The following is a 25,459-nucleotide window of genomic DNA, read 5'->3' as shown; positions in this document are numbered from 1 at the left end:
CACTCATCAAAGTGGCTTGAAGCCATGTAAGATGAAATGAAATCAATGAATACCAATAGTGTTTGGGACTTAGAAATAATTCCTAAAGGAGCAAAGACAGTAGGCTGTAAATGGGTCTACAAAACTAAATATGACTCTAAAGGGAACATGGAAAGATTTAAAGCGCGACTTGTGGTGAAAGGCTTCAAACAAAGAGAAGACATAGATTACAATGAGACATTTTCACCAGTCTCATGAAAGGATTCTTTTAGAATTATAATAGCGCTTGTAGCATATTATGATTTAGAATTACATCAGATGGATATAAAGACGGCGTTCCTAAATGGGGATTTAGAGAAAAATATTTACATGGCACAACCAAAAGGTTTTGTTGTGGAAGGAAAAGAACGTATGGGATGCCACCTGAAGAAATCCATTTATGGATTAAAACAAGCATTAAGACAGTGGTATTTAAAGTTTGATAGTACAATAAGAAAGTTTGGGTTTCAAGAAAATATAGAGGACAATTGCGTTTATGTAAAGTTTAAAAATGGGAAATATATTTTCCTAATCTTGTATGTGGATGACATCTTACGTGCTAGTAGTGATGTTAAGCTACAAATAGAAACGAAGAAGTTCTTGTACTCGAAGTTTGATATGAAGGATCTCGGTGAAGCTTCGTTCATTCTAGGAATAGAGATTCACCAAGATAGAGAAAAGTGGGTTTTAAGACTATCACAAAAGGCATACTTAGAAAATATTCTAAAGAAATACAGTATGCAAAATTATAAGCCTTCACCTGCTCCCATAATCAAGGGTGATAGATTTGGGGAATTTCAATGTCCCAGGAACCAATATGAGATCGATCAAATGAAAGTGGTTCCATATGCCTCAGCTGTCGAAAGTTTACAGTATGCTCATGTGTGTACATGCCTTGACTTAGCATTTGTTATCGGATTATTTGGCAGACATCAGAGTAATCTAGGAATAGAACACTGGAGACTAGTAAAGAAAGTTTTGCGTTACTTGCAAGGCACAAAAGATCTCATGCTAACGTACAGAAGATCTGATTCCCTACACATAAAGGGGTATACAGATTCAGATTATGTGGAAGATGATAGAAAATCCACGTCGGGATATATATTCACTCTCGCAGGAGGAGCTATATCATGGAAAAGCTCAAAGCAAACCGTCACTACATCGTCTATGATGTATGACGAGTTTGTAGCTTGTTATGAGGCCACATGGCAGGTGAATTGGCTGAAGAAGTTTATGCCCGGGTTGAAAGTGGTAGACAACATACATAAGCCACTCAAGTTATACTGCGATAATAATCCAGTAGTATGTTATGCTCACAACAATAAGTCAAGTGGTGTTGCCAAACACATTGACATAAAGTATTATGTTGTGAAAGACAGTCCGGGATCATATAATTAGTCTTGAGCATATAAGTATAGAAAAGATGCTCGCGGATCCGCTTACAAAAGGCTTACCACCCAACGTGTTCAGAGAACACTTAGCCGGCATGGATTTAAGAAAAAGCCTATGATTCCTAGATAATAAGGGCCTATATGAGAATCTGTTTCAAAACAGAGAGGTGCATTGTACCTGTTAGTCTAATGGCAACTGACTGTGACGATAAAGCACGCTCTATGTACTGATCTGTGATGGAATGGAAAAAAGATAAAGTAAGTTAAGTTTAAGTCATAAGGTGAGATCAAGGGGGAGAATGTTAGGTTGATCTCTACCAACTTGGCCCAACGACCAATTGGACCCTTAATCCGCGACCTGATCGGGGGCGCCCAACCCTATCTATGATTGGTGGGCCTCATCGCATAGCGCCATAAAAAGGAGGTGGGGGCCGGGGCACAAGGCACGAGGTTCACCTGAGCCGCCATGAACCCCACCTACATCCTAACCCTAAGCCGATCTAGAGAGGGGGTGCTGCCAGCGATGGGAAACCGCCACCGTCGCATCTTCATCGCCGCCTCTGCGACCGCGCCTCCATTGCGCTTTCGACACCGCCGCCGGACTCCACTGCTTCCCTACATCGACACCATGACCAGCTCCTCCGCCAAGCCTGCCGATGGTCGGTAACGTCTCCTCACTCTCATCCTCTCTCTCTATCTCTCTCAGTTTTAGTTCATGTTCTAGGGTTTATTATATCTAAATGCAAGTTTATACCCGCTAGCAGAGGAAGCTTACTTTCAGGTTGGGATGCTACTTCAATCAGCTTTCTAGCTCCTCCCGAGTCATCCTCTTCAAACTCCCGGATTGGCAAATCATCGAACGTCTTGTAGGCAAGCTTCATGGGGATCCCATGCTCTGGAACCCACCGCCGGGATCACCTCACGCTTTTGTCAGATGAAGCCATGAAGGCTTCTGCAGGCCTCTCTGACAGGGTTTGAGGCTAACACTTTGTCTGTGTTGGTTTGTCAACAGATTCACCTTGAATAAGACTCCTACTTTGATGCACTTATCAATTGTTATGTTGTTCACTTTCCCTGCACAACAGTGTCCACATATACGCTTGGACGATTATTGTTTTCTCTTAAAAAAGAATGAAGATTTATTCGTAGCACTTTGGTGGGAAAGTACCTTTGACTTCAGCACACAATCCTTGCATCCATATACATACACCGACTGTTTGGTATCACAATCTTCAATAATTAAGCTCTTGTTCCCAACATGATGCTCAACCACCCATATGATAGAGGATGCCATTAATCGAGTGAGATTGTTTCATTGATGGTTTATTCGCATTTCTGGATAGGAAGGAGCATAATAATTACTTGCGACCCATTTGGAGCTCCAATTTAGCGGGACCTTTAGTTGAGCTAAAGGAAGGTGCATTGCGAGTTTCTTTTCCTTCAGCAGCTACAACATCTGTTTTGTCTGTTCTATTTTTGCTCTTCATGTCATCAGTTACCTTCCTGAGGCCTGTATATATAACAAGAAGGTGAAGCAGTAACTGTAACATAATTTTAGTGCATGAATTGGGCAGGTGTGTACGAGTTGTTCAACCGAAAATCAAATAAAAACTCATACTGAGCTGACCTTGTGTCACTGGTTTCCCAGAGCTGATTTCAGCAAATACTGCTGATATTCCAGATTTTGGTTGGGATGATGAGGCCGAAGAGATGGAAAGAGATGTAGAAGGAGCGGACGGAACTGAAGGTGCCTTGTTGTTTGCACTTCCTGGTGGTTGCCATGCAGGACCCAATGGGTAGTACCTCTTCACATAATCACGCAAATTGGGCACGTAAAGCTCTTTTAGGGCTTTAGCCCACTCCACATGATCAGGGTCCTTATTTTTGTATTCCACAAGCACCTGTGATATCATAATCCAACACTAACAAGATTAAATCTATATATGCTTAGGAAATCAATCAATTATACTAAAGTGAATCTCTGAACAGGCTTAGTTAGAAATGGTGTTATGCTAAGTAAGCAGTTGGTGGTCCTTTTCAACGTCAGTCTGCAAAGCGATAAGTACAAAGATGCCAGAGGTGTGCTGCGTTGCACATGTACCGAACGACGATGCGTGCTGCGAGGAGTACCCTTGCTTTGGCCTTTGTTTGGCTCACTCACTGCGTAGTCTGCACGCTCAGCCCTTGCCATTTTCTAGTTTGTCACTCTGTCCTCTCAGTCCAGTCCTCGCCATTTTCTAAAGTAGACAGGGCAAAGAAAAATTACAAAAGCAAACCAATGCCAGTGCTGCAGTGCTAAGAATAACCATATAGTTTTTTCCAAAGTAATTATATACATACAACGGGCGTTATTTTGTTTCAGTCTTTCAGAATAACGCCGAGTTCTGAATATGTTTGCTAAATTATTTGCTCCATATTTTTCAGGGTACATTTTTATCATATAATCCATAATAGAAAACTAGCAACACAATGGGATATCTTTTTTCTTTGCAAAACACACCTATAATGGGATATAGCCAATTCTCTGTAAGAAAACATTGTAATAAGAAACTAAAAAACAAACAAAGACAAAAAAAAAACACAAGAAGGACGTCTCACTCACCAATAGGAGCTTTTGGATTTGGGTAAAAATGAACTAGAAACGATCTCTGTCTCTTTCTACCTTCATCTTGCACGCAGCATACCAATTAAGATATGTTGTCTGATCAATCTTCAATGCACTGGCATAGAGTAGTAGTTATTTCCTCTATAGTCTATAATCTTAATTTGAACCAGAGTATTCACGTTAATCCTTGTGAGACACGAAATGAAAAAAAAAAGATAAAGACTAGAATTTTAGACAAAAATCATAAATACTTGACTTTTAATTTGTGGTATACTCTATTCATCATCACCGGTATATAATAGCCACCACATATATTCTATTTCTAAAAATCTAACCATGTCTACCATTATGAAAAATGAAATTATCACCCCTATTGTCATGAAAGATTATTATTTAAAATAATCGTAAAAATGTGTATCTCAAATTCACACATCTATCATTATAAAAGATGTTGCAAAAGTAACCCCCAAAAACTACTTGAAATTACCTACATACGACATTATGAAAGGTAATATAAAGTAAACCATTAACTTGTATATAAATTTGACAGATTCAGATTGCCTTGTGAATGGATAATGTCCCAAAGTTATCGAACCAAACACGACATAGGTTGCCCCCGCGCCCTGTTTCACCTCACCCTCGGCCACTTTCCATAAATTTGTAGTCAGAATAATTTGTGCTAATAGTTTTCCATTGGATGAGACTCGTAAGCTCAGAGGATGTGGAAAGGAAATTCAGATCGTAGAAAAGAATTTCACGATAGACAAGAATTGTAAATGTTGTTTGGCGTACATATGTTTTATAGCCCACCAAGCCCATGTACCGTTTTCCGGACCGGGCCACACTTAAACGCAGAAGCTGATGAACAAAGGTGACAGCCTAGATCGCAGAAGTCGGCCCAGATCGTAAAGGTTAGCCTGGCAAGTATGGATCAAAACGGATCGGATACGGACGGATATCACCGATATTACATTTATTTTCATATTTCTGTCCGGATTCGGATTCGAATACGTATAGTGTCAACTATGTCGGATCGGATACGATTGGATATCGACATCATAAATATACGATTTGAGTATTTGGATACGGATACGGTATCGGATGTTGGATATCCGGACTCGGATACGGACAGATCTCAACCCCTCTAAACGGATTCGGTTTCGAATATGGTCGGAAAATATCCGTACCGTTTTCATCCCTACTGGCAAGGCACCTGGCTGTTTTTTTTTTTTTTTTACTTTTCTCTTTTCTTTGTCACTTGTGATCACCTCACGGTAGTTAGTCTTTATCAATACTTAAACAAATTAATTTAAAAATATCAAAACCCCATTCAACAATTTGGAAACTAGCTCAACATTTAAATGAAAATTTTGAATATTTTTATAAACACAAAAGGTGTTGACTTGTACTCCCTTCCCTCAGTCCCTTTTTATCTGTCGTTCTCGCTATCCAAAAAAAGTCAAACATATTCAACTTTGACCGGATATATACAAGAAAATATTAATATTTATAGTGCATGATTAGTATCATTAGATAGATTGTCGAATATATTTTCATAATAAATTTGTTTGGAGATATAAATATTGCTAATATTTTCAACAAATCTAGTCAAATTTTAAAAAGTTTGAGCAGCATGCAAACCATAACGACAAATAAACAGGGATAGAGGGAGTATATAGCAAACGGTCAACATTTCAAATTCCACATTTAGTTTTCTGGCCAGGAATAGCGAGCATAACAAACAGTGCATGGCCATATCCCAGAACCATAAAACCCGTAGAAGCCAATGTGCAACAATTGCGAACCTTTTTTTTCGGGTAGGAAAGCATATTGGCTCCTGTTTTGGTGCCTCTTTATTTGGGTACAATGGTAGTATCTGCTCATGTACAGATACACGCCAACCCTACACACGCACACCACACTCACACCACACGTACACCAGCAAACCTACAACTATACTCAGATCACTAGATCGCGTCCTTCTTGAGATCACCGGATCCGTAAACCTGTAGACGACGAGGCGCGTCACATTCCCTTTGTAGCTTCACGCGAGAGGCAACGAAATTTATTTGGGGACAAACCCCGGTGAGAGACGCGAGTGCGGTTCACAGGAATCGAACTCGCGCCGGCTGCCTGTCCACCGACAGAGGCTAGCCACCCGAGCTCTGCTCGGTTCTCTATTGGCTCCTGTTCTATGCTAAATCACAGAGCTTTTTTTTTACAACAGCAACAAATTTTTTACAGAGCATTGAGTAGCTCAAGGATCATAACGCTCGTTGCAGCTAGTTCCTCACTGACAATAGATGGCTTTTGTTATAGAAAACAGATGGCCTTATTGATTTTTAAAGCGGAATTGCTAGCATCCGGACGTCCGGTCTGGGACGCTAGCATCAGATGATGCCACGCGCGCAAGAGAGCTCGCGCCATCTGTTTTTCACGTGCCCCACCACGTGGGTCCCATGCCTGGGCTCGGTTTCTCACGTGCCCGTCTGCGCCTTAGCAACGGGCCCGCGTCGCCCGGACGTCACCCATCAGTTGCAGCAGGTGGGTCCCATTACAACATGTGTAACATCAGTTCTACTTTTGTAACACCCAGATGAAACACTTGCAACATACGCCCAAAAACAGTTGAAACACTTGCAAACATACGTTTGAAACAGTTGCAAAACACCTATATCTACTTTTGCAACATCCAGATGAAAACATGTGCAACATCCAAATGAAACACTTGCAACTGACGTATGAAACACCTGAAACATTTGAAACATATGCTTGTAACATGCATGTATATGCAATCACCTATATCTACTTTTGCAACATCCAGATGAAAAAAAACTTGCAACATACGTCTGATATATATGTAACATTTAGAACATACACTCGAAATATACGCGTATAGCCATTGCAACATGTGTAATATCCCAATATACTTTTACAAAATCTATATAAAACACTTGCAACTTACATCTAAAACAGTAAATTTAACCTAATTTGGCCCACGAGTTTTTCATCTGAAATGGTAATCCGGCCCATACATGAGCATACTCAAATGGAACCAACGAACTGGGCCTCTAGTCAATTTGATCCGTTGCGTTGGGCTCCTCCTTCCATCGTCCCAGAAACAAGAAACCCGCAGAAGCTTCGGGAAAGCCGCTGGGATGTCCCCTGCCGTCCCACAGCCACGCCGAACAGAGAGAGAGGCGAAGGCTCTGGAACAGGCGGGAGTGCGCGAAACAGAGCAGGGCAGGACGCTGCGGCGAGCACGGGAAAGCTTGCGAAGACACTGGAACACCTGCGAAGCCTCCCTCCCTGATCCATCCACTGCCCTCCTATAAAGGCAGCCATCTGTTCGTCCGACCTCGGCGTGACAGCAAACCAAGCAAGCATCAATTGAGCGATCGATCGCCTTCCTTTCAGGGATCCAGCCCATTCGATTCGATTCTCCTACAACAGTCTCGTCGAGAGCAAGCACAAGCAGGCATGGCGTCTGCGGACGTGCACATGGCCGGCGGCGCGGAGACGGAGACCTTCGCGTTCCAGGCCGAGATCAACCAGCTTCTCTCCCTCATCATCAACACCTTCTACTCCAACAAGGAGATCTTCCTCAGGGAGCTCATCTCCAACGCATCAGATGTAAGTTCCTCAATCACCATTCTTTGCTGATCAATTCATGTGATCAATCGATGCTCTGTTTTCATTTCGTTCAGCTGCTCTGTTTCGACGTTTGAAATGCTCTGCTTTACAGTTTACACCAACAACAATCTAAACCATGGCAATGGCATTGCAGGCGCTCGACAAGATCCGGTTCGAGAGCCTGACGGACAAGTCGAAGCTGGACGCGCAGCCGGAGCTCTTCATCCGGCTGGTCCCGGACAAGGCCAGCAAGACGCTGTCCATCATCGACTCCGGCGTGGGCATGACCAAGTCGGACCTTGTCAACAACCTCGGCACCATCGCGCGGTCGGGCACCAAGGAGTTCATGGAGGCGCTGGCGGCGGGCGCCACCGACGTGTCCATGATAGGCCAGTTCGGGGTCGGCTTCTACTCCGCCTACCTCGTCGCCGACAAAGTCGTGGTCACCACCAAGCACAACGACGACGAGCAGTACGTCTGGGAGTCCCAAGCCGGTGGCTCCTTCACCGTCACGCTCGACACCACGGGGGAGCGGCTTGGCCGGGGCACCAAGATCACGCTCTTCCTCAAGGACGACCAGCTCGAGTACCTCGAGGAGCGCCGCCTCAAGGACCTCGTCAAGAAGCACTCGGAGTTCATCAGCTACCCCATCTACCTCTGGACCGAGAAGACCGCCGAGAAGGAGATCAGCGACGACGAGGATGAGGAGGATAGCAAAGAGAAGAAGGAGGGCGACGTCGAGGAGGTGGACGACGACGACGACGACAAGGACAGCAAGAAAAAGAAGAAGAAGGTGAAGGAGGTGACGCACGAGTGGGTGCAGATCAACAAGCAGAAGCCCATCTGGCTGCGCAAGCCCGAGGAGATCACGCGCGAGGAGTACGCCTCCTTCTACAAGTCTCTCACCAACGACTGGGAGGACCACCTCGCCGTGAAGCACTTCGCGGTGGAGGGGCAGCTGGAGTTCAAGGCCATCCTGTTCGTGCCCCGCCGCGCGCCCTTCGACCTGTTCGACACCCGCAAGAAGCTCAACAACATCAAGCTCTACGTCCGCCGCGTCTTCATCATGGACAACTGCGAGGAGCTCATCCCGGAGTGGCTCGGCTTCGTCAAGGGCGTCGTCGACTCCGACGACCTGCCGCTCAACATCTCCCGCGAGACGCTGCAGCAGAACAAGATCCTCAAGGTTATCCGCAAGAACCTCGTCAAGAAATGCATCGAGATGTTCTTCGAGATCGCCGAGAACAAGGAGGACTACGCCAAGTTCTACGACGCCTTCTCCAAGAACATCAAGCTGGGCATCCACGAGGACTCGCAGAACCGAGCCAAGCTCGCCGACCTGCTGCGCTACCACTCCACCAAGAGCGGCGACGAGATGACGAGCCTCAAGGACTACGTCACGCGCATGAAGGAAGGGCAGAAGGACATCTACTACATCACGGGCGAGAGCAAGAAGGCCGTGGAGAACTCGCCGTTCCTGGAGCGGCTCAAGAAGGGGGGCTACGAGGTGCTCTTCATGGTGGACGCCATCGACGAGTACGCCGTGGGCCAGCTCAAGGAGTACGACGGCAAGAAGCTGGTGTCGGCCACCAAGGAGGGCCTCAAGCTGGACGAGGACGACGAGGAGGCCAAGAAGCGCCGCGAGGAGCGCAAGAAGCAGTTCGAGGACCTCTGCAAGGTGATCAAGGACATCCTGGGCGACCGCGTCGAGAAGGTGGTGGTGTCGGACCGCATCGTCGACTCCCCGTGCTGCCTCGTCACCGGCGAGTACGGGTGGACGGCCAACATGGAGCGGATCATGAAGGCGCAGGCGCTGCGGGACACCAGCATGGGCGCCTACATGTCCTCCAAGAAGACCATGGAGATCAACCCTGACAACGGCATCATGGAGGAGCTGCGGAAGCGCGCCGAGGCCGACCGGAACGACAAGTCGGTCAAGGACCTCGTGCTGCTGCTCTTCGAGACGGCGCTGCTCACCTCGGGGTTCAGCCTCGACGACCCCAACACGTTCGCGGCGAGGATCCACAGGATGCTCAAGCTCGGTCTCAACATCGACGAGGATGCTGCTGCCGACGAGGACGCCGACATGCCCGCGCTTGAGGAGGGCGCCGCCGAGGAGAGCAAGATGGAGGAGGTCGACTGAGGTGTCCGTTTTGAGAACTATCCTCTTCCCATCCTGGCAAAAATCGATCGATGATGATGGTGATGCCTCTGCTTGTGTGTCTCTGCGTGTGGGTCCAAAAAGTGTCACTGTTGGTCACAGTGTTTAGTAGTAGCTTACCCGGGCCGTGTGTCTTGTCTTCTTCGTGTCACATTTCGGATCCGCTGTGAGTGTCATGGCATGCTGTGAAACATAATATATCTTGAGTTCTCTGCTTCCTCGATCGATCTTCTGTTGCTTTCTGATTCTCATCTGTTTCACAGCTAGTACAAGTCATGTGTTGCTAGGATATGCAATTCAAGGATGGATCTTTGAAATAAAAATTGGAACATAAAGCTTACTGAAGATTTGAAACGCTTCAGACATTGAAGAAATCAAGCAGCTGTCTATATTCCTGCTAGTTCAGTATAATAGGTATTGGTTTCAGTTCAGGAAACACTAATTCTGGACTGGATTCTGAGCATCATGCATTTGCCACCGCACAAACTTGAGCAAAGACTAGACACGATGCAAATCTTCCGTACGCTTTTAATAAACTGAAAATTTTGCATGACTGTTCTTTGAGAAATTTGGTTAGGTATATTGAATCTCAAATCATTTTCGATGCAATGAAATTACACTTAAATTTCAATGTTCTACTTTGTACTGTCCTGAAATTAAGTATTTTAAATGCTCAAGTAGTCAAGTTCAGAAAATATAAATGTACCTCAAGTTTCAAGTTGTCCGCTCTGATGATTCACTCTGAAGTCTGAAAACGATTTGCTAAAATTTGACACATTGAGCAGGCGGCACTACCTGTTTAAAGATTCAACATGGAAATTCTGAAAGTTTGCTGACTCTGCATTCACAAGAAATTTGAGTCTGCACGTATACACTGCAACCACATTTTGGGCAATATGTCTATTTAAACTATGAGTAGGTTCCACACATTGAAGTGCAACTATTGCAGTTATGCCCCTATAGAAATCAAATTCAAAGTCGCATGCATAGGTATCAACCATAGGGATATAACCGTTTATATATTTAACAACATACAAATGAAGCGCCAACAACAACAAAAGCATGACTTTCAGCTTTGACGCAATTTGGGCAAATCCATCTATAGGCCCTTAACATACAGGATTATCCAAAAAAAATCATAAATATCCAATTCTGCTGAGTTGGGACAATTGTTGCATGCCATGGAGAGATGCGCCTCAGAGAGAGTAATATACTTCAGTTTCCCCTGTATCTAGTGGTAGCTGGTGAGACACTACACGTCAGGTGCATTTTTATTCTTTCAAGCATATTGTCCCACTCTTGAGTACTTCTCAGAATTCAGAAAATCAACTTCATGAATCATGGTTCTCTCCTCTGAATCCTCAGATTCTAGCTATTTAATAAGATCATGTAGGAAATATTCTGATTTGTCCATTTGATAGGTGGATCTCCGATTGAATCCTCTGACTTGTAACTTAAAGAAAGTGACAAGTAAGAATTGTCTGTTGATGCTTCATACTAGTGAAGGGCTGAGCTCAGGGGACTAACAATGTAAATTTAAAATGTTAATACCAGAACAATAGAGGGAACAATTACCTTGGACAGCTCCACTTCAAGTCCTTCTATAAAGGTATAGACTCACTTCACCACATCAGTGTTACAATTGATAATTGGCTCAGATTTTAATTTTCTTTTTGCACTTAGCTAGTGGCCCTAGGCTTGGAGATTCACCAGCTCCGCCAATGGGTGAAATGATAAAGGAACAGACAATAGCAAGTCAATTTGCCATAGCACGCCAAACATTATGTATCAGTTTTATCAGAATGGGTGAAATGATAGAGGAACGTACACTAACAAGTCAGTTTTCATAGGGGTGAAGCTACATATGTAGTTGTGGGTGCATATGCCCCCCTCCAAAAAAACAAAAATAGATTTAGTGATAAAGACTAAAATTTTACCATATATGCACCCTCCATGGTTAAAATTAAACGCCTGTAACACGCTTAATTTGTGGTTACTTACTGTTTCAAACTTCAACATATCCCCACGACTGACTGCCATCGGCATTGCTCTTGGTGATGGTGGCAAGGTGGCGCTCATCACATCAGCATTCACAAGAGTAATAGAGCAGAGCAGGAATTAGAAGAGCAGAGCAGGAAGCAGATGAGGGCAACGGCCTGTAGCGGCGGCGGGAGCCATACTGCTGGGACTTGCTGCTGCTTCTTGTGCAAGCGGATTATTGGAATTGGAGTAGCAGGGTGAACTCTTGAGTGAGCAGGACACATGTACTTTTGCTTGTGCTAGCGAGGTGGAAGAAACGGCTCGGATGTTCCCCACTTTAATTATATAAGTGAGGGATACATCGTGGAATCTGTTGCACGAAAGACAGCCACTGCTACATAATTGCAAACGGTCGAGTTGGTAGGTGTTGAATCTCAAATTGCAAACGACCACTGCTACATAGTTGTGGGTGCATATGTCCCGCCCCCTCCAAAAAAACAAATCCAGATTTGTTGATAAAGACTAAAATTTTACCATATATGCACCCTCCATGGTCGAAGTCCATGCACCCACAAGAAAGTTGCATATGTACCTTCATTATACCCGCTAATATATATCTAAGAAGTTAGTCATCAGTATTCTTCATTATAGATCTAATATTCACAATAAGTCATTTCCTACATAACTATTTACCTTTCGGTTCCCCTCTTTCTCTACACTCTAGGTTTGAAACTGGCCTCATGAGTTTGGTCTGAATAAGTTCGAGCCTCCGCAAAGAGACGTTGCATTTCTGTGACACTATTAAATACTGTTCCAAGACAATCAGAGCCTATGTTAGGTCATACAAAATCCTAGAGTTCAACTGGATCCTCGGAGCTAGGCACGTGCTAATAATGTGTCAATAATATATACTTGGCCTAAGTTAGCTTGCCCTGTTCATGGTCGAGCTGGATAGGTTTGGCACTTTTGCAACCCAAACAGTACAGAGTAGTCAGTTCTGCGTTCGTGGTTTTGAATGGGCGTGGGTAGGGGTGCATGACCCCCCCCCCCCCCCCCCCCCACTCACTCCATCACTATATCCTCCATTGACCAAAGCATCAAGGTGCTATCTGCTACGCTTATTTGTCATGAAATTTCAGGGCCTTTTTCTGTCTTTAATTATCTACAATAATGGACAAATAGCAACGAGCCATCCCTCTATGTTAAAATAAAGTCTTCGACTCTTTGTATATATTAGTGGATAGGCACGTGTGACACGCACGTGTCCACAAAAATGGTCATTCCTAAAGCAGTTATTACAATGAAAATTTCAAGTAATAATAATGCACATTCGAGAGAATTCATATAATAGATAACAAGAATTCAGATAGAAATAAAAATATGTATTTGCCTCTCAATTAATGTAATATATGACAAGAATTCAGGTAGAAATAAATTGTGTATTTACAACAAGAGTTGGTTGTTAAGCACCAACACCATATTTACATTCATATCAAAATCCAACCCACAACTAAAAGGATAATTTTCTTTCACAAGAACTATCATTTATGTTATGGTACACATAAAAATTTCCTACAAGTAATAGCACATGCATACCTGCAGTCACTGGGGAAGGAGCAGAATACGTTGTTGCCACACAGGTTTCGAACAAGCTGCAGCGCAGCATTTCCATCAAGATTTTTATCCTTCTTCTACCTTGCCTAGTTGCTCCGAAACACCATGATAGCAGTTGGCCTTCCGATCTTTGACCATAAGTTGTTGCACAATCCTTAAAATGGATATGTCAATGATAAATAAGGGCTAATATGTTTATTTGCATTTTTCTAACATTAATTAGCACAATAGTATACTGTTCATGAACAAGAATGTAGATGTACAGCCTGTTCGGGAGGCCGTATCGTATCGTGGATTATTTACTGCTGGCTGGTTTGGTGTGAGAGAAAAATACTGTTCCCGGCTGGAAATTTACGATCGTTTACGAGCAAGCGAACAGGCTGGTAATCTTCAGATGTTCCCTAAAAACAAAGTAAAAATGAGTCCCTTTGTTTGACAATGCAACAGAGCCATCTAGCTAACATGCTGTGTTGCAAAAGTGGAAGAAATATTAATGCAGTTCAAATTACACGCCAAACCGAGAAAAAAGACTACTAATACAACATAAAAAAAATAAGGTAAGAGCACGTGACAATGCAGCAGATCCATCTAGCTAGCATGTTGTGATGCAAAAGTGGAAGAAATCTTAATGCAGTTCAAATAATAGGCCAAACTGGGAAAAAAGACTAATAATACAATACAACATCAAAAAATAAGAGCACGTGCGACACACACGTGCTTATAAGTTTATGATGCTAATAGTCGACGTCTTATTATAATAGAATATATTTTATGGATTCTTTTGTTAATGAGGCATCGCTTAAAATATCACTAGACCAATCAGCCACCCAATCAATCCTTTCACTTGTTACTCGCCCACTCAGTCACTCTGGGTATTGGGTCAACCCAACCCAAATACACCGTTGGGTTATGGTTTAATGAGATAACTCAAAGAGCACCTGTTGAGGCATAAAGCTAGACTGCCACACAACTCCACACAAAGCTAGATTGTGATTCTCTGTCAGAATAGTCAATTTTACAGCATAGCCCATGCTAGGTGGATGATTCATTCTGCAAGAGACATGACACTTTTAGGATCAAGCAAGTCAACTCATAGGTGTAGCCTATGTTACACGGATACGTCCAGGAAGCCGCGTATCGCGTATCAGATACGTATCGGATACGGATACGTGTCCGATACGCCCAGGATACGTATCCTCGGAGTATCCGAATTTTTTTTTATTTTCGCGAATTATGGATACGTGGGCTGATACGTATCAGCCTTGTGGATACGGCCCAGCCCAGTAAACAACCCTTCCTCTGCCCTCGACGCCCTAGAGAAGAACGAATCGACAGGGAGAGCAGAAAAAGGAAGAGGAAGTGAGGAACAAATCGACAGGGTCGCAGATGCCGCACGCTCCGCTGCCCGCATCCGCGACATCCCCGTTCGGCGCTCTCGGCTCCGAGCTCCGAGCTCTCCGATTCGCCTCACAGGTACCGCCGCGCCGCTCTCGGCTCCGAGCTGCTTATCGCACTGCCGCCGATTCGCCTGGCCCAGCGAGCCACTGCCGTCGGCCTCGATTGCCGATTCGCCGGAAGCCGCGCGCCGCTACCTCCACTCGCCTGGCACCGCGCGCCGCCGCCGCGGCCTGAAGCTGCTCGCGCCGCGCTCCGAGGCTGGCCTAGGGTTAGGACCTGAGAGCGGATTGGGGATTTGGGGCTGGCTGAAGTCACGAGTGGTGGCGTGGTGCCGCTGGGGGCTGGCTGAAGTGAAGTCTGCTCTTTACGTGGACTTTGGTGGGCCGTCGCTGGGCTGGACCTGAGCGGATGCTGCTGTTTCTGTGGTCCACATTATTCTTATTTTTATTTTATTTTTTAAATAGTAAACGTATCCGCGTATCGGGTTTTTTGGGAAATTGCCGTATCCGCGTATCCGTATCCTTCCGATACCGATACACGTATCCGTATCCGTGCAACTTAGGGTGTAGCATGCTCCCCCAGCTGTGTCAATCCAAACATTAAGTGCAATGTCCAGTCCAGCTACATTTTCTGAAGCAGCAGTTGGGATGATAGTGGCCACCGAGATGCTTGCGCAATTCTTTGTTGTCACTCGTAACCGAGTGAAGTGCTTCGTAGCACCATGTTTAGTCGAGGGCCAAATCCTGTCCAAGTCCATCTGAAACATGAATGTATGTTTTCCTTCTAGAGGCCTCTCCAAGTCCATTACAAACACCCAAGGGCCGAGGAAAGGACACGAAACCATTACTATACAATCAAATGCTAAAATACTTGTGCGAAATCAAATGCTAATGAACTGGGCTTTGTTTCATACTTGTGAGAAATTTATTTTAAATCTGGATTACCATTATTCCTTGGTGAATAACAGGTTTTGTGTATGGGAATGGCAGCAGCAACATGCTGAAAAATGTAATGTAGTTCAGGAAGTAATATGTAAGCGACATATGAATCGACAACCGTAATGCTGAGGACAAGTAGTCTGAACTATATATGTAGTTGTAGTAATATAATTAATGGGCGTGTAATCTGCATATGCATTATTGGTGCACCTTCAGCCACATCCATACAGCTTCTGTCAAGGTTGGATTTATGTTCCATTTTCTATGGCAGTAAGAATCTAGACCGGTACTAATTGACTAATGGTGATGTGATAGTGTGGAGTTCCATCACAAATCAAAGAATATATGTGGCCCATCACTTGCTATTTGCAATCATATCAGAGTGATTAAAAAGAAAGCAACAGTCTTATGCAATGTACCAGTAGAAAAAATAGAGATATGCAATGTTTTTCCTTGACCACTGGAAAAATTTGTTGCTGCTAACCAGTCCTATAAGAATTCTTGTCAACTATTTGCGGTATGATACTTACCCATTCCTTGATTCTCACATCCTATTTAAAGGGTACAATCTGGCCAATCATATCAACGCTCCATGTGCCCCATTGGGTACCTGGTTGGTATGAGAGGACAAATCATCTTTGTGAGATACAAATGACTGACTGAATGAAAGCAACACATATGAATATCTATATTGCTGGACATGGACCAGAGGCCTGAAAAGTTTCAGGTTTAGCTGCATGAATTTGAATCGAAAAAACCATCATTCACATGTTTGTGAACAGCAAAAAAAATTCATACAGAAGGCATAATTCACATATAAAAATAAAAAATCCATACCCTTTCAAAAAAAAAATCAAGGCATCTTACAAGTTGATATCCAACATTTCCTTTTTTCATTTTTGAAGGGAATACTATAGTATTATTCAATGAAGGGAGAAACAATGGAAACAATCAAAAAAGGGCGTACCCAGTGCAGAGAGCTCCCACTCTATGCGGGGTCTGGGGAAGGGTGTTAGTGGCAAGCCTTACCCTCGCCTGTGCAATGCGAGGAGGCCGCGACTCGAACCCGGGACCTTCCGGTCACAGACGGTAAGACTCTACCGCTTGCACCAGGCCCGCCCTTCAATGGAAACAATCAAAAGCACAAAAGAATTGATCGAAGTACTTACTGACTCAACAAATTGAGGTGAAATGACATAGTTTACAGGAGACAGGCCACTACGATGAACCTTGTTGGATAGAGGTGAAATGCTTGACACAGATTTTGACTCATATACAGCCATACAGGTATTCCCATTAGTACTTCATGGGCAGAGTGTGAAATGTAGTATCTGTTAACAGGGCTGTAGCTGCAAGTACTTGCCTAGAGCTCAAAAGATGGAGAGAAGACCTTTGCGCAACGATTGAGTTTAAATTACTGAAATAATGTAGAACTGTTTTATTGATGTAGAAAAAAAACCCCATTCATAAGCACCCATATAATCATAATTCTGGGTGACATGACAATATCGAACCCGTAAAACCTATCATAAACATACTGGTGACCTGCTTGCTCAGTTCAATTTTAAGAAAACAAATGAACAGGTATCTATCACTGTCATCTCAACTATATATATTATGATTTGATGAATACCGTTGGCACCTAAAACTACAAATGCACGGCAAGGAATAAAAAAACAATATAATGGTTAGGAGGATTGAGGATTAAAACCTGGATAGAAGGTGCGTAGGCCTTCAGGGTCTTTGTTTATCTGAACATCGACAAGGGATCCAATCTTGGAGACGGTCAAGCAAACAGTGGTAAAATAAGAAACATCCAACATTCTATCGTTCAGAATATACGGCTACAAAATAAACTGGAGCCCCCAATACTACATCATGGGCTAACAAGAGAAACAAAAATTGGATACACAGAATCCTAATCTAGAGGGCATCGGCTATTGAATGGGGAGGCAGAATCGCACGGCTGTTAACCTGAAGGTTGGTCGAAGATGACGTGCGCAACATGGAGGATGCTTAGCCGATCTCCATCTCCCCCAGCGCCGCTGCAGCGGCCTGCTCCATCACCGGCCAGGCGTCGGCTTGGGGCGGGGCTCGTCCATTGCGGCGGACCTGGGGCCGCGCCATGGAGGGCCGGCGGCCGGCCTAGGCCAGCGCACGGGATAGGCCAGCGGACGGGATGGGCACACGGTGAGCTCCTCCTCCCATGCATGTTTGGGTGTCCTCCTTCCATCCTGCCAAAATCGATCGATGATGTTGGTGATGCCTCTGCTTGTGTGTCTCTGCGTGTAGGTCCACAAAGTGTCACTGTTGGTACAGGTCACGGTGTTCAGTAGTAGGCCGTGTGTCTTGTGTCTTCTCCGTGTCACACATTTCGGGTCTGCTGTGAGTGTCATGGCAGGCTGTGAAACATAATATAATATCTGTGTTCTTTGCTTCCCTGATCGATTTTAACTTGCGTTGCTTCCTGATTCTGATGATCTTCTTCCTGTTTCACACATGTGTTGCTAGGATAGAATTTCAAGGATGGATCTGATCATGCGTCTTTTGAATAAAAAATTGAAGCATCGGTTCACTACAGATTACAAATACCTGCGATATTCCTGTGCTAGTTCAGTACTTATCGGTGTGGTTTCAGTTCAGCAAACAACAATAAAAGCATGACTTCCCCGATCAATTTTAACTTGATATGCTGTGTTGCTTTCAGGTTCTGAAATCTGTTTCACATCGAGTAGACGTCATGTGCTGCTAGGATATTCAATTCAAGGATGGATCCGGCCGATGCATCTTTGAATTAAAAATTAAAGCATCAGCTTATTACAGATTTGAAACACGTATTGAAGAAATCAAGCAGCTTTCTATGTTCCTGCTAGTTCAGTAATAGGTATGGTTTCTGTTCAGGAAACAATAATTCTGAATTCTGAACATCATTTTGTCACCGCACAAACTTGAGCAAAGAGTAGACATGATGCAGATCTTCCATATGGAATCCGTATGGTTTTAGTAAACTGACAAATTTGCATCACTCCCATCGATGGTTCTTTGAGAAATTTGGTTGGGTATTGAATCTCAAAATATTTTGATACAATGAAATTACACTTCAATTTTCAACGTTTATTCTGTGCTGTCATGAAGTTGTGTATTTAGGTTACCTCAGGTTTCACTATGCCTCTCTGATGGTTCACTCTGAAGTCTGAAAACGAATTGCTAAATTTTGACACATTGAGAAGGCCACACTCACTGTTTAAAGGTTCAACATGGAAATTCTGAAAATTCACTGACAGCATTCACTTAGGAGACTGGATCCCCTCAGAGTGGAGGGCTGGAGGCTAACCGAACAAGCCCTCAAGCAAATTGTACCACTCTTCCTCAAGCATATTGCCTCACTCTTGGGTACCACTCAGAAGTCAGAAAATCAACTACATGAATCATGATTCTCTCCTCTGAAATCCTTGGATTTCTAGCTCTTTATTGAGATCAGTCGAGAAAATATTCTGATTTGTCCAGTTGATAGGTGGATCTCAGATTGAACCCTCTGACCTGTAACTTAAAGAGAAAGTTACAAGTAATAATTGTCTGTTTTTTTTTTGTGAATGTAATAATTGTCTGTTTGATGCTTCATACTATTGAAGGGCCGATCTTGAAGAACAATAGAGGGAACAATTACCTTGGACAGCTCCACTTCAAGCCCTTCCATAAAGGTACAGTACAGACCCCTTGCAGGCCGACTGCTTGCCTTCTTTGTTCATGCAGACTCTCATGACTCTCCCCCTTTGCCAAAAGATCACTATCCTATGCATCGCAGGTCAGAGCTGGCGGTGCAGCTGATGTGTCAATCCAGGAAGTCATAATGAACTGGGAGCCATCTCTGTCCTCATTCTCAATTAAACTGAGCTGAACAACAGCATCGTCAATTAGCTTCTCCTTCTCAGTAGCATCAGTCATGACGGTGGTCGACTCAGTCATGACGCTCGAAGTGGCAACCATGCTAGTATCCATGCCCTGAGTTACCGGGGTCTCAAGTATATGTCACTCAATGACGCACTCTGATTTAGGGGCCTGACTGTGCTGGAGTGAACTCATCTAACAGCAAGCTGCCCCCCTATCAGTGGAGAGATGCATCCAAAAGAATTGGCAGGTTCTGAAGCACAAGGATTCTGGAGCCCTGCACTGGCTGTCATCTCCTGAGAGAGAAGGTCGGTACTAAGGAGGGGACAAATGTTTGCTTCTATGGATTGTATGAAGCACGAGGATTCTATTTCTAGAGCCCTGCACTAACTAGTAGCTACCATATGTATGTGCCAAAAAAATTTGGAGACGAAGGGCCCAATTCCATTTGGGTGAGCGTTCGCTCAATTTCAATCTACTTTTTTTTTTGAGGAAGCTCAATTTCAATCTAGTGAACAATCTCACTATTGACCTTTCCGGCTTTGATTATGTGGTGGGCCCAATTCTTGGTCGGCGATTATTTGCCTGGCGCGAACGTTGCTCAGGGGGTGTTCGGCTGGTATGATTGTGGAGGAATTTTGATGGTTTGGAGGAATTCTGGAGGAATTTGTGAGAGGAAAAATACTGTTTCGGATGAAAAAAGAAGCGGATCAAGTCGGATTTAAGGGCACGCGAACGGGACCTGAGTCAACATGCTGCCACAAGAGCATAGGCGGCCGGTTCCACTGTCTGTTTTTCGTTTTTTTCCTCCACAACTATGTTGTTAGCTTGATTTGGAACAAACGAGTTTTCATTTTTTTATTTTTTCCTTTTAATTTTTCATATTAACCTATTATTTTTTGTTCTATATACAACAAATGATTTTCGATTTAGAAGTTTAATCAAAATAAAATTATGTGAAAAAAATTGTAGACAATAAAAACTTGTGTATAAGTTATGTTATTCATAAAATTTATTATATAAAAATTGTGTAAAAAATCATAATAACTTTCGCCTAATATCTAGTTACGAACAAAAATTAGGTTACAAAGGTTATGTAGAAAAGTTGTCATGATAACTTGTCTATAAAATTATGTAAAAAGCTACATTACAAAGTTATTATAAAACAAATATGGTGATAAGTTTTGTTTCGCAGAATGTTATACACAAAAGTTATGAGTATAACTTTGCAACTTTCAAAGAAATTATGCTGATAAGTTGTGTTCCACGAAATGTTATACACAAAAGTTACGAGTACAAAACTTACATGTATAAGTTATGTTATTTATAAAATTATTATAAAAAATATGCTAGAAAATTTATCTTAAAATTATTATCATAAAATAATTTAGAAAAATCTTCGTGCTAAGTTGTCTATGAAATTACGAAAAAATTGTATCAAAAAAGTTATGCTAAAAAATTGTGCTAATAAGTTCTGCTTTGCAAAATATTATATTGAAAAGGTTATGAATATAAGTTGTGGTAATAAGTTAAACCAGTAAAATATTATGCATAAAAGCTATATGTATAACTTAGTAACTTTCCAAAAATACAAAGTTACGGAAATATTTTTTCTAGAAAAGGAAAGTTGTAGGGCTAGCTCATCGTTTGCTGGATTTAAATCCAATGAACGTTTGATTAGCCTGGCCCAACAAAGGGTTTGCTTCTATGGATTGTATGAACGTAAAAGACTTTTTTATTGAACTTAAATATATGTGTAAATGTGCATATGTTTGTAATATTGAATATGCAATGTGCTCGTGCACCGCCGCTCGCCACCGGCTCCGACCTCGATTGCTGGAATTGACCGACCTAGGCTTTCCCTTCTCTATATTGCAAATATATGTTTCAGGTGTTTCAGTCGTTTCAAAGGTATGTTGCAGTTGTTTCTTATGGATGTTGCAAAGGTAGGTCGGGGATGCTGCACATGTTGCATATGTTTCGGAGGCATATTGTAAGCATTTATTCAAAATATTTCATCTGTTCCAGACGTATGTTGCAAGTGTTTTGATCCGGATGTTTGCATATGTTTTACACATATGTTGCGGCAACATATTTCATATGTTTCATCTATTTCAGATGTATGTTGTAAGTGTTCTATCTGGATGTTGTATATGTTACAATGACTATGTTGTAAGTGTATGTTTCAAAGGTTTCATCTGTTTCAGTCATATGTTGCAATTGTTTCATCTAAGTGTTGCAAAAGTAGATCTCAATGTAGGGTTGTTTAGCGAGGAAGAGAGAGCTAGTGCGGGAGCCATGGCGACATCGACTATAAGCTGGCGGTAGCGATCCACCGGAGGACGCGCAAGCGTTCGTGCTATCGTGTGTGACTCATTTCCCGTAAAACATGCTGCCTCCGCTGGCCCGATCGGAGGTCCTAGAGTAGAAGTTGTGGTATCTCCCTGTTGAAAGCTCTAGTTTGGTTTTGGTTAATTGATGAAACCCTAAGTGCTAACCTAGTTTATTAAGATGATTATGAGATAGGTAGCACTACTCCAAGTGATGAAGCAATGGCGAAGATCATGACAATGGTGATGGCATGGTGATGGTCAAATGCTTAAACTTGGAAAAGAAGAAAGAGAAAAACAAAAGGCTCAAGGCAAAGGTATAAAATGTAGGAGCCATTTTGTTTTAGTGATCAAGACACTTAATGAGTGTGATCACATTTAGGATATATAGCTGTACTATTAAGAGGAGTGAAACTCGTATCAAAATGCGGTTATCAAAGTGCCACTAGATGCTCTAACTCATTGCATATGCATTTAGGATCTAGTGGAGTGCTAACACCCTTAAAAACATTTGTGAAAATATGCTAACACATATGCACAAGGTGATACACTTGGTGGTTAGCACATTTGAGCAAGGGTGAAGAAGATAGAAGAGATGCCAGCGTCGATCAAGTGACCGGACGCTGGATCTGAATGCACCGGACGCTGACTGCCTATGTCTGGTCACGCTGACTTGGCGATACAGTAGCTAGGGTATACCACCGGACGCTGGGCTGTGTCCGATCGAGGTGGACCGGATGCGTCCGGTCGAGGAAAAACGGATTTGGACCCTTACTGTACTCAACCGGTTGCTGAGGCTCCAGCGTGCGGTCAGTTTAGCCGGAGCGTCCGGTCGACACTTAGCCATTGTGATCTGGCGGTTCAGTTTTAACTCAAAGTGACATGTGGCAAAAATCAGTAGACCGGACGCTGAGTCCAGGGTCCGGTCAATATGATCGGAGCGTCCGGTCAGAGCGCGTTTTGCCCAGTGAAGGGGTATAACGGCTCTATTCCATGAGGGCTTCTATTTAAGCCCCATGGCCGGTTGTAGCTCTAACTCTTGCTCATTTTTCATTGACATAGCAACCTTGTGAGCTTAGCCAAAGCCCTCCCACTCATCTCCATCATTGATTCATCATCTTTGTGAGATTGGGAGAGAATCCAAGTGCATTGCTTGAGTGATTGCATCTAGAGGCACTTGGTATTCGTGTTGCGCTGCGGATTTCGCTTGTTACTCTTGGTGGTTGCCACCACCTAGACGGTTGGAGCAACGGTGGAGGATCGGCACGAGTTGGTGATTGTTCGTGGCTGCCTTCGATGATTATGAGGGGAGTTGTACCTTCCCTGGCGGAGTGCCAAAAGGTAACTCTAGTAAACTGCTCATGTCATTGAGTTACCTCACTTATGGGTAGGTTCTTGCGGTGTCCAATCATGTGGACGAGGTTTGTGAAACACCTCTTAGCCGTTGAACCACCAAGTGTTGGTCGACACAATGGGGACTAGCGTGTTGGCAAGCACGTGAACCTCGGGAGAAAAATCGGTTGTCTCTTGTTATTTGCATTCTCCTGGTGATTGGCTTAATCTTCATCTTATGATTGATTCATCCCCTACACGGTGGTATAATCACCCTACTCACCTATTTACATTCTTGCAAACTAGTTGATACAAGCTCTTTAGTGTAATTAGAATTGAGAGCTTGCTTTATTACTTACATTCATCTAGTTGAGCTCTTTAGAGTAGCGAGTTTGAGAACTCTTAGTGAGTAGTTACATAGCAAGTTTGGGTGCCAAAGTAATTATTGCAACTAGAATTGTTGGATAGGTGGCTTGCAATCATTGTAGAGCTAGAGCAAGTTTGCATTACGCTATTTGTCATACTAATCAAATTGCTCTAGTTGATTTGTAGATTTTTAAATATGCTATTCACCCCCCTCTAGCCATATTAGGACCTTTCAAGTGGTATCAGAGTCGTGGTCACCGTTTGATTGAAGGCTTAACAACCTCGGTGTCAAATTATGGCTCAAGTTGTGTTCAACCATATGGGGGGCAAACCACCGTTCTTTGATGGCACATGCTATGATTATTGGAAGAGAAAGATGAGGATGTATCTTGGTTCAATCAATGATCAAGTATGGAAAGTGACCGAGAATAACTATGCTATCATTGATCCCGATGATCCAACCAACCAAGATAAGATCAACAAGCAATGCAATATAATGGCTCTCAACACCATATACAATGCCATTGATTCCAAGGTGTTTGAGCAAATCAAGGATTGTGAAAGAGCAAATGAGGTGTGAAAAAGATTGGAGGAAACATATGAGGGCACACCGGCGGTGAAGAGTGCCAAGTTGTACATCCTCAAGGACAAGTTGACAAGTTTTAAGATGAAGGATGATGAGAGCATTCCGGAGATGTTCCATCGGTTACAAGTAATTGTCAATGACTTGAAGGCTTTGGGAGAAAAGATCAAGGATGATGATGTCTCCCATCGATTCTTGATGTGCTTACCTCCAAGATTTGAGATGTTGAGATTGTTCATCATAAGAGGAGGATTGAAAGATATTACCCCTAACCAAGTACTAGGTGATGTCATGACACAAGAGACATACCATGTGGAAAAGAAGGGGGATGACAAGAAGGAAGAAGAAGACAAGAAGAAGAAGAAAAGCATAGCATTCAAGGCTAGCTCATCATCATCAAAGAACAACGGCAAGTCCAAGAAAGAATCAAGTGATGATGATGATCTTAGTGATATTGATGATGAAGCTATGGCCCTCTTTGTGCGCAAGATGGGAAAATTCATGAAGAAGAAGGGCTATGGTGCAAGAAAGAGAAGATATCACACCAAGAAGAAAGAGTATGTGAGAAGATGCTACAATTGCAAGAGCCCCGATCATGTATTAGTAAATTGTCTATACAATAGTGACAATGATGAGAATGAGAAGAAGGAGCACAAGGAGGATAAGAAAGAAAAGAAGGAGAAGAAGGAGAAGAGAATGGCCTTCCAAAAGAAGAAGAAGGGTGGAGGCTATGTAGTCACTTGGGATAGTGATGGCTCTTCGGATAGTGATAGCTCTAGTGATGATGACAAGAAATCTATCAAGAGAGTACTAGCAAGCATCGCCATCAACAACAAGCCCTTCATCTTCGACACTCCATCGACATGCCTCATGGCAAAACCTACCAAGGTAAAATATGATGTGAGTAATAATGATGAATGTGAAAGTGATGCTTGTAGGAGTGATGATGGTGATGAGGAGTACTCCAAGGAGGAGCTCATGGACATGTGTGAGCAAGTGCACACTTGCTTTGAGATGAAGAGAAAGGAATGCAAGGAATTGAACAAAAAAGTAAAGTTTCTTGAGCAATCCCTTGATGAGCTCAATGTCACTCATGAGAGGCTAATGGAAGCCCATGAGAAGCTTGTCAAAGCTCACTCTAAGCTTAAAAAGGCTCACTCCTCTCTCATTGAGCAAGTCAAAGTGGAGGAAGCCAAGAAGGAGCAAGTGATCATAACATGTG

The 25,459-nt window shown here is 43.2% G+C and overlaps 1 protein-coding gene and 2 long non-coding RNA genes across 3 annotated transcripts; 2 read left to right on the top strand and 1 right to left on the bottom strand.

Moving 5' to 3' along the window:
* The first annotated feature begins 7,269 nt into the window (after positions 1–7,269).
* On the top strand, positions 7,270–10,026 carry LOC136497004 (heat shock protein 82). The gene is made up of 2 exons (XM_066492787.1): positions 7,270–7,647; positions 7,802–10,026. The coding sequence occupies exons 1-2, from the start codon at positions 7,495–7,497 to the stop codon at positions 9,788–9,790; spliced, it is 2,142 nt and encodes a 713-aa protein (XP_066348884.1). The 5' UTR covers positions 7,270–7,494; the 3' UTR covers positions 9,791–10,026.
* A 3,136-nt stretch (positions 10,027–13,162) lies between these two features.
* Positions 13,163–17,956, bottom strand: LOC136497646 (uncharacterized). The gene is made up of 4 exons (XR_010769373.1): positions 17,713–17,956; positions 17,450–17,513; positions 16,269–16,348; positions 13,163–13,803 (listed from the first exon to the last, which is right to left on the bottom strand). It is a non-coding gene; the product is annotated as an uncharacterized lncRNA (long non-coding RNA).
* Positions 17,957–18,465: 509 nt separating this feature from the next.
* Positions 18,466–20,127, top strand: LOC136497648 (uncharacterized). Its single transcript, XR_010769374.1, has 3 exons — positions 18,466–18,622; positions 19,371–19,439; positions 19,544–20,127. It is a non-coding gene; the product is annotated as an uncharacterized lncRNA (long non-coding RNA).
* Positions 20,128–25,459: the final 5,332 nt, after the last annotated feature.

This window comes from Miscanthus floridulus, chromosome 12, assembly GCF_019320115.1.
Source record: "Miscanthus floridulus cultivar M001 chromosome 12, ASM1932011v1, whole genome shotgun sequence".
In the NCBI taxonomy this organism is placed as follows: domain Eukaryota; kingdom Viridiplantae; phylum Streptophyta; class Magnoliopsida; order Poales; family Poaceae; genus Miscanthus; species Miscanthus floridulus.
Note: the sequence above shows the minus strand (reverse complement) of the source record. Positions and strands in the feature narration are given on the sequence as shown.